At 43.0% G+C, this 13343-nt stretch overlaps 1 protein-coding gene across 1 annotated transcript in view; it reads right to left on the minus strand.

Annotated features, from left to right (window-relative positions):
• Window positions 1-6720: 6720 nt before the first annotated feature.
• IQUB (IQ motif and ubiquitin domain containing) overlaps window positions 6721-13343 on the minus strand; it is a 29588-nt gene continuing 22965 nt past the window's right edge. Inside the window, exons 11-12 of the mRNA XM_054173781.1 lie at window positions 10427-10612; window positions 6721-6888 (exon numbers count right to left, since the gene is read on the minus strand). Of these exons, the coding sequence (XP_054029756.1) occupies window positions 6721-6888; window positions 10427-10612 (354 nt within the window). The remainder of the gene's footprint in view (window positions 6889-10426; window positions 10613-13343) is intronic.

Below are 13343 nucleotides of genomic sequence, written 5' to 3' on the forward strand. Positions count from 1 at the left end.
GGATATTAGGAAATATTTCTCCACTGAAAAGGTTGTCAAGCATTGGAACAGCTGTCCAGGGAAGTGGTTGAGTCAATATCCCTGGAGATAAAAAAAACAAACCTGTAGCTGGGGTGATCAGGGACATGGGTTAGATGCAGATTTGGCAGTGGGAGGTTAACAGCTGGACTCTTAAGGATTCTAAGATGATATGGTTCTTTTATTTGGGAGCAGAAACCTAAAACTTTTGGTTGATGTCTGCTGGTATACACAGAAGCACACAGAGTTTACTGCTGCATTTTCCACAGGGCTTTTTCCTTGAAGACCCTGAACTCGGATCCAGGTTTAGAAATTCATGAACATGAAGATATTTTAAATCCCACACAAACTCAAAATACTGAAATCCAGTGTGAAATCATTATGAAACTGCAATGAAGAGAAAAAAACCAAACACCTTCCATTACAATGTATCTCCACTTAACTAAAATAATTTTATTAGGAGAAGCTATAGCATTGGCATACCACATGCTTAGATTCTACTCTAGACTGGATCTACTCTGGATTTATACATGCCTTCTTTTACAAATGCATGCCTGTCACATACTACATATTTCTTACCCTGTCAAAATGGAAAGATATATATATTCAAGAGGGGATTGGACGTGGCACTTGGTGCCATGGTTTAGTAGTCATGAGGTCTCAGGTGTCAGGTTGGACCTGATGATCCTTGAGGTCTTTTCCAACCTTATTGATTCTATGAGTCCATGATTCTATATATGGCTCATACAAAACAATCAGAGAGAAAAGATCAAATGATAGATGCTCTCAATTTCAGGATTCTGCATTTCTGATGCAAAAATGTTGAAAATGCCAGATTTGTGTGGGATGAAGGTAAATTTAGGACTATAATCAGGCTGCAAGGGATGACTATTGAAACGAGGAGAATTTGTAGTACAAGATAATCCAGAAGAGCTATCTATAGGCAGGTGATAAAAATAAGTATCATTCATTTTGCATGCAAATTTCATCTTTAAGCAATGCAATGGGGAGCTAAAATGGTACTACAGCAGGATATTATAGAACTAGTGCTGTTCAGTGTATTCATCAATGACCTGAATGAGGGAAGAGAGAGCGCTGTCAGCAAGTTTGTTGATGACACAAAGCTGGGTGAAGTGGCTGACACTCTGTAAGGCTGTGCTGCCATTCAGCAAAGACTTAGGCTGGAGAGTTGAGCAGGGAGAAATTGAATGAAATTTAACAAGGGCAAGTGTAGAGTCTTGCACCTGGGAAAGAACAATGTTGAGGATTGGCTTAGGGATAAGGGACATGGGTCCCAGGAACATCTGTGCAAATTAGGCCTTGAAGGATTTTCTGTTGATAATAGAGCAATGGAGTAGGAGTTGTGGAAAAGTGCTGATTGCCTGGTATGCTGAGGTCAAGCCGACCTTGTGAAGAGGCAAACAAGATAAGGAGGAAGCGAGATCTGGGAAGAAGAGGAATTAGCCTGAGTAGAAAAAAAACACAGAGTTCTGAAATAAACAGATGTATTCTTTTAGAAATAAACCAATAGTATGTGTTAAATTAGAATAGAATTAACTATGCATAAGATAAGACTATAAATAATGAAGTGTGAACAATAAAGTCGGATGATTTCTCTCACTCATATTGAGTCTTGTCGTCCCTGTCTCCATTCTCATCAGAACGACCCCATGTATAGGCTGGGGACTGACCTGCTGGAGAGCAGTGAAGGGGAAAAGGACCTGGGGGTACTAGTGGATGGGAGGTTGACCATGAGCCAGCAATGTGCTCTTGTGGCCAAGAAGCCCAATGCCATTCTGGGGTGGATTAGCAGGGGGGTGGTCAATAGGTCAAGAGAAGTCTCTTCCAATGCTACTCAGCCCTGGTAAGGCTGCATCTGGAGTATTGGGTCACTCAGTTCAGGGAGGACAGGGAACTGCTTGAAAGAGTCCAGCACATAGCAACAAAAATGATGAAGGGAGTGGAACATCTTCCTTACAAGGAGAGACTGAGGGAGCTGGGGCTCTTCAGCTTGGAGAGGAGGAGACTAAGGGCTGACCTCATTCATGTTTAATAGTATGTAAAGGGTGAGTGCCAAGAGGATGGAGCCAGGCTCTTCTCAGTGATGCCCAATGACAGGACAAGGGGCAATGGGTGGAAGTGGAGGCATAGGAAGATCCATGGAAACATGAGGGGAAAAATATTGCCTGTGAGGGTGACAGAACCCTGGAAGAGGCTACCCAGGTGGGTTGTGGAGTCTCCCTCTCTGGAGATATTTAAGACCTGCCTGGATGTGTTCCTGTGTGACATGGCCTAGGTGATCCTGTTCTGCAGGGCGGTTGGACTAGATGATTTTTTGAGGTCCCTTCCAGCCCCTAACATTCTGTGATTATATGAACCTCTTTATCCAGCTCAGGTAAGAGACATATTCAAATTCAGGGTCTTTAAATTAAAATCCACAAGATTTGAATTATTTCTTTTTAAACTTTGTTATTATTAGTAATATCATCTCCTATCAAAAATACTCTACATATGCCAAACACTGGTCAGCAACTACTTTGCTACACTCATATTTAATTTATAATCCTGGTTCATCATTATGTACATTCATTTTATGATCAAAGGTAGGAATTACTGCTTTGTTTATTGGGATGTCTTATAGGGGCAAAGAGGTGGAGGGAGCAAATATTGACTTCTTTTTCTTTCGAGACATAAATAGGGAAACTTCCTAGAGAAAGCATGGACTTTTCCTTTTGGGAGTGAGGAGGCAAAAGGCATGTGTTTTGTCAAATTAACACATTACCTACTGGTGCATATGGGAAGAAATACAAAACTTCCCTCTGGAAAGGGATTACCAGTGGTATTAAAGCTGTGCAGAAGGCAAATTTGGCTTCATGATGGAAGAGTCCTGTGAGATAAGCTGCAGGTGGTCATTAGCCATGTGTGTCTGCTAGTGCAGAAGGCAAAACACAAGTCATACGGATCAATTCCCTTTTCCTGGGAGCAAGTACCTACATCTGGGAAAGAACTGAGGCAAACCCAGCATTTCTCAATGCTACCAGCATCATGGCTTGTGTCAGAAAGTGTGGCCAGCAGGACTAGGGAAGTGATTGTCTCCTTGCACTTGGCGCTGGTGAGGCTGAGCCTCAAATGCTCTGTTCAGTTTTGGGCCTGTCACAAAATGAAAGACACTGAAGTGCTACAGCACGTCCCAAGGACAGCAGGAAAGCTGTTGAAGGATCCAGAGAACAGGTTGTATGAGGAGCTGCTGAGGGAACTGGGGTGGTTTAACCTGGAGAAAATGAAGCTCAGGGAAGACCTTATTGCTCTCTACAACTACCTGAAAGGAGGTTGTAGTGTGGCAGGTGTCAGTCTCTTGGGTGACAGGTTGGACTTGATGATCTTTGAGGTCTTTTCCAACCTTACTGATTCTATGATGCTATGATTCTATGAACAAGCAACAGGTTGAGAGAAAATAGCCTCCAGCTGGGCCAGGGGAGGTTTAGATTGGATATTAGGAATTATTTCTCCACTGAAAGGATGGTCAAGCATTAGAACAGGCTGCATAGGGAAGTGGTTTAGTCACCATTCCTGGAGGTTTTGGAAAGGCGTAGATGTGGTGCTTAGGGACATGGTTTCGTGACAGACTTGGTAGTGCTAGGTTAACAGTTGGACTTGATGATCAACCCAAATGATTTCATGATTCCAAAAATCTCCAACAACACATGACACCAAAAGCAGCAGACTAGTGGCTTTTCATCTCTTTCCTTAGTGCTTATTTAAATCTCCCTTCTGGATTTATAAAGTGCCTTTTTCTTTTTTAAATAGCTGTTTAATAAGAAGGGTAACTTCAAAAGTAACTTCACAAAGGTAATTTATTAAGAGATAGGTTACTATTTATATGGTTCATGTTTTACTTCCTGCCATTCAACACCTAAATGTCTTCCAAAACCCCTTTATCACTCCTGAAGAAACCCAGTCTTAGCAGCCACTCGTATCTTAAGACTCGGATCCTGGAAAGCTCATGTCACTTGGCTCTGAACTACAATTCAGAACCTGAATTTAATAGTGAAATCAACAGAAAGGCTCCACTGATGTTAGAATGCACAGATCAGTCAGTTTCATATTCCATTGAGCGACTTAATCCAGTTTCCAGCTATTTGCTGGAACAGCATGCTCTTGTTTCTGTTTGTAACTGTGACTGCTTTTCCTAGAAAGCTTTATTTGTCAGAACAAAAGGCTCTGTCTTGGGTCAAAAGCATGTCTGGAATACAGGTTTCAGCCAGAACTTTGCAACTTCCTGCAGGACTGTATTGAATATACATCATATTTTCTCAATAATTAAACATAAACGTAACTAAAGTTTGGGAAGAGAATTTACTTCTACTTTAAATAACATGAGCTCCTCAAAAAAGTAAACATTCCAAGCATTCTGCATCATGTGTTTCAAATTATAAGCCTGATTTTCAGTAATTTCAAGATGTTGTATACAGTAATTACGTGCTGGCAGTTCCACTATGACCATCAAGATGAGCAACAAAAAGAAAGGTTATTCTTCTGCACAAATGTTTGCAAAGTGGCTATATTTGGAAAGGCATATTAATGATGCTGTTCTGTAGGAGGTTAGCTTTTGAGAGGTTTTCTGCCTTATATGCCTAAGAAAAGAGAAAGAAGTTTAGTATAGTCTTATTTTTCTAATATGAAATACTATAAGAATACTATTCTAATAAGAATACTATAGTCTTATAGTATTATTTTTCTAACAAAGAATTAGCTACGTTCTCCCCACAGGAAGAATAGAATAGAATAGAATAGAATAGAATAGAATAGAATAGAATAGAATAGAATAGAATAGAATAGAATAGAATAGAATAGAATAGAATAGAATAGAATGGAATGGAATGGAATGGAATGGAATGGAATGGAATAGAATAGAATAGAATAGACCAGGTTGGAAGAGACCTTTGAGATCATCACATAGAATACATAGAATACATAGAATAAACCAGGTTGGAAGAGACCTTCAAGATCATCGCGTCCAACCCATCAACCAATCCAACTCCGCCCAAGCAACTAACCCACAGCACCAAGTACCCCGTCAAGTCTTCTCCTAAAAACCTCCAGTGATGGTGACTCCACCACCTCCCCAGGCAGCCCATTCCAATGTGCAATCACTCTTTCTGTATAGAACTTTTTTCTAACATCCAGCCTGTATCTCCCCTGTCGCAGCCTGAGACTGTGTCCTCTTGTTCTGGTACTGCTTGCCTGGGAGAAGAGACCAACATCCGTCTGTCTACAACTTCCCTTCAGGTAGTTGTAGAGAGTAATAAGGTCTCCCCTCAGTCTCCTCTTCTCCAGGCTAAGCAACCCCAGCTCCCTCAGCCTCTCCTCGTAGGGCTTATGTTCCAAACCCCTCACCAACTTTGTTGCCCTTTTCTGGACTCGTTCCAGCAAGTCAACATCCTTCCTAAACTGAGGGGCCCAGAACTGGACACAGTACTCGAGGTGCGGCCTAACCAGTGCAGTGTACAGGGGCAGAATGACCTCCCTGCTCCTGCTGGCCACACTGTTCCTGATGCAGGCCAGGATGCCATTGGCCCTCTTAGCTGCCTGGGCACACTGCAGGCTCATGTTCAGTCTACCGTCGACCAGCACCCCCAGGTCCCTCTCAGCCTGACTGCTCTCCAGCCACTCTGACCCCAGCCTGTAGCTCTGCATGGGGTTGCTGTGGCCAATGTGCAGAACCCGGCACTTGGATGTGTTAAATCTCATGCCATTGGACTCTGCCCATCTGCCCAGCCTGTCGAGGTCCCTCTGCAGAGCCTCTCTACCCTCCAGCAGATCAACTCCTGCCCCCAGCTTGGTGTCGTCAGCAAATTTACTGATGATGGACTCGATGCCCTCATCCAGATCATCAATAAAGATGTTAAAGAGCAAGGGGCCCAGTACTGATCCCTGGGGCACACCACTGGTGACTGGCTGCCAGCTGGATGTGGCACCATTCACTACCACTCTCTGGGCTCGGCCCTCCAGCCAGTTCCTAACCCATCTCAGTGTGCTCCCATCCAAGCCATGGGCTGACAGCTTGGCATCACGTCCAACCCATCATCCAACACCATCTAGACAACTAAACCATGGCACCAAGCACCCCATCCAGTCTCCTCCCAAACACCTCCAGTGATGGCGACTCCAAGATACTGTGATACCTCCTTGGGCAGCCCACTCCAATGGGCAATCACTCTCTCTATGAAGAATTTCTTCCTAACATCCAGTCTAAACCTCCCCTGGCACAGCTTGAGACTGTGTCCTCTTGTTCTGGTGCTGGTTGCCTGGGAGAAGAGACCAACCCCCACCTGTCTACAGCCTCCCTTCAGGTAGTTGTAGACAGCAATAAGGTCTCCCCTGAGCCTCCTCTTCTCCAGGCTAAGCAACCCCAGCTCCCTCAGCCTCTCCTCACAGGGCATGTGCTCCAACCCCCCCACCATTACATTACATATAGAATGTTCCAAGCAACACAGGCATGCACAGAATGACAGCCATTGCTCCGAAAAGTTAGGATTTACAATGCTCATCAGCAACACTTCACTTTTCAAACAATGAGGCTGCAAACCAAATTATTTTACCCTGAGAAGTTTATTGATGAAAGAGCACATTTCTTTTAACACCAAGGAAATGGCATTAATCAATAATTCAGCCAACTTCTTTAACTGCAGTTAACTTTGCCTATGGTTGTGTAACAGGAGGAATGGGCGTAGCTATTAAAAATCCATTTGCATTAGCCTCGTCGTCACGTCTCTGCAAAAATGATGCCAGCGCTGGAAACTGAGCAAAGCAGGTTTTTGCCTGGATATGCTTGTTTTTTATGCCATCAATAAATGTTGCTTCATAAGCCTGAAAGGGAAAAAGAAAAACCAAAACAACCCAAATCTCATTAAATGCCTTTAAAATATCAAGCACTCTACATGTTGTTTCATATTTTAAACAGTATAAAAAGTGATCCTTAAATAAACTAAGCTAGATAATTTTTTTCATATATGACTCATAATGAAGTATTTTGTAGTTCTATACTGCTACCTTATGGCCCAACAGTGAAAAGTACTGTGAAGCACAGTGAAGTAGTAGTCACCTTTTAACAAAAGAACAAAAATCTTCTGGCGTTTTTTTATCTGTTCAAGATAAAACTTATCTCTTTGCTTTTTGGGTTTTGGGTTTTTTCCAAGTAAGAACATTTTGTGGATGTAGTCCACCTGGACTTCAGCAAGGCCTTTGACACCGTTCCCCACAGCAAACTCCTGGCCAAGCTGTCAGCCCATGGCTTGGACAGCAGCACTCTGTGCTGGGTTAGGAACTGGCTGGAGGGCCAAGCCCAGAGAGTGGTGGTGAATGGTGCCACATCCAGCTGGCAGCCAGTCACTAGTGGTGTCCCCCAGGGATCAGTGCTGGGCCCCATCCTGTTCAATATCATTATTGATGGTCTGGATGAGGGGATTGAGTCAGTCATCAGCAAATGTGCAGATGACACCGAGCTGGGAGCAGGTGTTGATCTGTTAGAGCACAGGAGAGCTCTGCAGAGGCATCTTGACAGGCTGGACAGATGGGCAGAGTCCAAGGGCATGAGATTGGACACATCCAAGTGCTGGGTTCTGCACATTGGCCACAACAATCCCATGCAGAGCTACAGGCTTGGGTCAGAGTGGCTGGAGAGCAGCCAGGCAGAGAGGGACCTAGGGGTACTGGTCAGTGGTAGGCTGAACATGAGCCTGCAGTGTGCCCAGGTGGCCAAGAAGGCCTGCATCAGCAATAGTGTGGCCAGCAGGAGCAGGGAAGTCATTATGCCCCTGTACTCTGCACTGGTTAGGCCGCGCCTTGAGTCCTGTGTCCAGTTCTGGGCCCCTCGGTTTAAGAAGGACATTGAGACACTTGAACATGTCCGGAGAAGGGCAACAAGGCTGGGGAGAGACCTTGAGCTCAAGCCCTACAAGGAGAGGCTGAAGGAGCTAGGGTTGTTTAGCCTGGAGAAGAGGAAGCTCAGAGGAGTCTCTTCTCCCAGGCAACCAGCACCAGAACAAGAGGACACAAGCTCAAGCTGCACCAGGGGAAGTTTAGGCTCAATATGAGGAGAAAGCTCTTCACTGAGAGAGTTGTTAGCCATTGGAATGTGCTGCCCAGGGAGATGGTGGAGTCACAATCCCTGGAGGTGTTCAAGAGGGGATTGGACGTAGCACTTGAAGCCATGGTTGAAGTCGTGAGGTGTTGGGTGACAGGTTGGACTTGATGATCTCTGGGGTCTTTTCCAACCTTGGTGATTCTATGATTCTATTATTTTTACTTACTTTTGAAAATTAATAAAGGCAATGCTTAAATGTCAAGATTTGCAAGGGGGTGTCTACAGGAAATATCCTTGATAAGAATAAGAGTGATTATTTACAAATAACCATGGCTGCAAGCATTTTACAGCATTTAAGTCAGCCTTTGAGTTCAGTGGTGACCTTTTCCTAAATTTCTACTGATGAGTTCAGATGATGTAATAAATAACCAGAATATTGAGCTGAAAAAAACTCTCTGCTGCTTCTATGAATAACTGCTACTAAAGAAAGTGCTTATATAGGCTTTTTCCCCCCCCAGTGCATAAGAAATAATGATTCAACTTAATACATTCTAACTTTGCTTTGTTTTCTTTATTTCACTTTTTATTGATCAGCAAAGACAGGTACCTTCTCTCTGGTCCACTTCTATTTTTGCAGTGAGAGCTAAGTTAAACTTCACATAATCACAGAATCACCAAGGTTGGAAGAGACCTCAAAGATCATCAAGTCCACCCTGGCACCCAGCACCTCATGACTACTAAACCATGGCACCAAGTGCCACATCCAATCCCCTCTTGAACACCTCCAGGGATGGGGACTCCACCACCTCCCTGGGCAGCACATTCCAATGGCTAACAACTCTCTCTGTGAAGAAATTTCTCCTCACCTCCAGCCTAAACTTCCCCTGGTGCAGCTTGAGCCTGTGTCCTCTTGTTCTGGCGCTGGTTGCCTGGGAGAAGAGACCAACCCCCTTGTTGCTCTTCTGGCCTAACTCTCCTCTCCACTAGAGCTCTGGACCTAATTATCTCTTTGACATCCAGGCTTATTAAGTTAAACCAGGTAAGTGCATAATCAGAATCTTGGCCTGCCATAATGCTGGTAACATAAATATATGTACACAAGGAAGCATGGCTAGATCTTGACTGCCTGAACAGCCTTGTTGACTGAAAATGAAGAGAGCCATCAGTGAGGGTATTTCTAGCTTGAAATGGATTTTAGCCTTTAAAGCCAACATTCACACACACATGTGTCTCCTTGAAGACGCACATTTGGCACACACACACACAAAGTATCATGGATGGCCAAATTCCCTTTACCTTTAGAATTCCCTGACTGGTATATTTTGGCCTCAAAGCAAACCTTTAAGACAACAATTCATTTGCTCTGTCAGTTTAGTTATCACATACTCTTCACAGTTCCAAAAAGCAGGGCAATGAGTAAATGCTGAAGTTGCACTTGTGAGGCACCCATATTGTGTCAGAAATTGAATTAAAAACACCCTGAACAGAAGGACACTATACAACAATAACCCTGGATCACTACCCTTATAAATCAATAGCCTAGAGGTGAAAGGCTTAATAATCCATTACTAATTGCAGGACAAACATAGTGCATGGGATTCTAAGGCTCCTGTGCCTTAGCAAACTACAACATACCATATGATACCCAGCACAGTGAGACATATACCAGACTGCCATGTTTAGATATGGAATTTGGGGGCAGTGGTGTAAAAACACACAGTTTCAAGGACAATTTTAGCAAATTCTTGATATTTTTTTTTAACTTAGAATAACTATTGTATTGCTATTGCTTCATTGCAAACTATGATTATAGATTGTCAGGAACACTTACATCACATGTATGTAAGAAAATAAATTGAGATAAATTTCATTAAAACAATTCACTGAGTTCCAGACAGTGTCATTCAGTGTGATTTGATGAGACCAGAAACTAACAAGGCCTGGGCATGTCCACAAGCACACAACTATGGCTACTCTTCAGTATGTTTTCCATCCAGACAAGCTCTTGCCTGATCTCAGCTGAGGGAGAAGCATAGGCACAGCACTGTTCTCAGTAGGCAGCATGGAAGAGGCCACTTAGCTTCTTGCATTTTGGGAGGGAGAATCAAGACAAGACAGAGTTCAGCTACACAGATTTAACTTGCATGTGTCAGCTGCCCTCTGGGTAGTTTTATTTAATAGTGCAGGTGCAATCATTTAAATACTCAGAACAGGGCAGTTTAAACATGGATGAGTATAAATCTGGCTAAACAGCATTAGTCACAACATGCAGCTATAACATATAGCATAAATGCTGTCAAAAATAACCTCATGACATTTTACCTTCTCAGGATTACACAGCTTAAGATGTGCATCTGCTTCATCTTCTGTGAGGAGAATAGTGTTCCATGGAGACCACTCATACTGCTTATCCCATCTGACCATGACCAAATCATACAGGTCACTGCAGGCACTGAGAGCTGACTGACAACCCCATATGGTCTCAATCATGTACTGCAGATCTTGATGCTGAAATGGAAAACATGGTTAAGAAGGAAGAAGCATGCTTCAGTCCACAATAAAAGCCTTGTAACCATGTCAGAATCCAAAGAAAGCTTTCAGTAAAAAAACTTTCTATACATATGTCATAGAATCCCTTGGTTAAAGAATGGCTAGATATACACATCTTCCTCTAGCATGTTAATAACTGCATTTTTTGGTATCATCTCTAAAATATTAGATTCTTACTTTGATTGCCTCTGCCACTGGCAAGTCACATCGTGATTGTTTAATTGCTCTTATAAAGCTTAAGCATGGTCAGACAGCTTTAGTTAATAACAAGAATCCATCTCCATCATTACTGAGAGGACTTCCCCATTTCATTCTTGGATTCAGAATTAAAACTATTCAATAAATGAGTTATTACATTACTAAATCATAGCATTAGAATAATCTGGCCTGGAAAATGCAGGAAATTAGGACAAGAAAAACTCCCACCTGTGACAGACCCCAAATCACTGCCAGCTTTGCTTCTTTCCCCTCACTCTCACATACAGAGAGTTTATTATGCTTATGATACTGTTGCTCATTTTACCAAACAGGATTATAAGATCAAGTAGCTATGCTACAATGTTAGGAAAAAATAACAGAAGATCTGTTTGTAAAGGTTCTCTAGTACAGAAAGGCCTTTAAATGTACTTCCAACCTATGTACAAGGTGAATTTATGCCAGTCTTAATTTGTTTATTACTAGGCATCTGAAACCACTTGATAAATCTTGATAAAAACAGCCCCTAAAATGAAAGAAAAAAATAAAACTGGGACAGCAGTTACCACTGAACTTTAGCAAGTTTTTTGCCACTCCCCATTAATTCTTCTCTGTGTTAGCCATGGAAAATTATTAGATTTTTATCTTCAGGAGCCTATAACCAACAGGCTTTCTGGGTTTCCTCCAACCGAGCCTTTTGAAGAAGACTTCTTCCTCTTAAAAGAAATCTTCACTTAATTAATTACATAATGGTGATTGTATATTACTGATTAATTTCTTGACAAAGGATAAAGGAAACTACACCAACACAGTGCTTTAGTGAAAAGCAGACTTATGGATTTTCATCCATCTTGCTGTCAAAATCCAGGAACTCATGCAAGTACTTGCCAGTGAAAATGTAAGATAAGAGATGGGCTTATAACTTCCACCAGTAATAAACTTGGGTCTACTGATTCCAAGAACATAGGTCTGCTCTTTAAACCTGGTCTTAAACCTTCTCGGAGGGCCTTCTTTACCACATTTCACTAATAGGCTTTGGGGTTTTTTTCCCCAATATTTCCTCCTTTTTGCACCCTCAGCAAGTTTGCTGATGACACCAAGCTGTGAGGTGCAGCAGACACGCTGGAGGGAAGGGATGCCATCCAGAGGGACCTTGACAGGCCGGAGAGGTGGGCACAAGCCAACCTCAGGAGCTTCAACAAGACCAAGCGCAAGGATGATCAGAGGGCTGGAGCACCTCTCCTATGAGGACAGACTGAAGGAGTTGGGGCTGTTCAGTCTGGAGAAGAGAAGGCTCCCAAGAGACCTAATTGTGGCCTTCCAGTATCTGAAGGGGGCCTACAAGAAGGCTGGGGAGGGACTTCTGAGGATCTCAGGTAGTGCCAGGACTAGGGGGAATGGAATGAAGCTGGAGGTGGGGAGATTCAGGCTGGAGGTGAGGAGGAAGTTCTTCACCATGAGAATGTTGAAGCCCTGGCATGGGTTGTCCAGGGAGGTGGTTGAGGCCCCATCCCTGGAGGTGTTAAGACCAGGCTGGATGAGGCTCTGGCCAGCCTGATCTAGTGTGGGGTGTCTCTGCCCATGGCAGGGGGGTTGGAACTAGATGATCCTTGTGGTCCCTTCCAACCCTGACTGATACTATGATACTATGAACTTCTGTATCTTCTTCTCAGAAGCTAGAAATTTGCAAGCAGACAGATTAGCAAGTACTATTTTTGTGCTAAACTACACATCTCAAAAGTTATCAGAACTTGCAAGAATTTATACTGAGGCATACAAAGGTCTGTGTGATTTATACTTTGACTCTTCCTTCTTCTTGGATTATAATTTTTTAGTTTGTTTATGTTTTTCCTTCCTGAAAAATAGGCAAAAGCTTGTTCTGTCTCAGAGCTTCTCAGTTTTGGGGGGAAAGTTTAATTTAAAAGACTTCAGCACTTTCTAAGGCTAGGTGTGCCTTCTGCTGTGAAATTTCACAGTTAATTAATTTCAGTTTGTTCTGTGCTGACACAAAATGGAAACAGCCTGAAAGTACTGCCATCTGACAGGTTGGGAGCCCAGCAGATGAGTCAGGGTAACAAGGGTAGGCAGCGAACCAGTAAAGGGGTTAAGTGTATTTGTAACTTCAAATGAACACAACATTGCCATTAGGATGTTGCTTATCAAGAAAAACCAGAGCCATATTACACACCATTGATTCTAAGAAGCATGGCACAGTTAAGCCTTCTGAAAGGTTTAACTTTCAGCAGCCTAAAGTACTTATTTGCTGGGCTAGTTCATTTTGATACAAAATACCTACAGTCAGCAGAAGCTACTGGAGCTATTCTAAGTCTCACCGACAGCTTTTTGCCTTTTAAACCTAAGCAGAAGGCAAATCACATCCTGGGCTGCATCAAATGATGTGTTGCCAGCAGATCCAGAGATGTGATTCTGCCACTTTACCCTGCTCTTGTGAGACCTCACATGGAGTACTGCATCCAGGTCTGGAGCCCTCAAT

Source organism: Dryobates pubescens, chromosome 27, assembly GCF_014839835.1.
Source record: "Dryobates pubescens isolate bDryPub1 chromosome 27, bDryPub1.pri, whole genome shotgun sequence".
Taxonomy (NCBI): Eukaryota; Metazoa; Chordata; class Aves; order Piciformes; family Picidae; genus Dryobates; species Dryobates pubescens.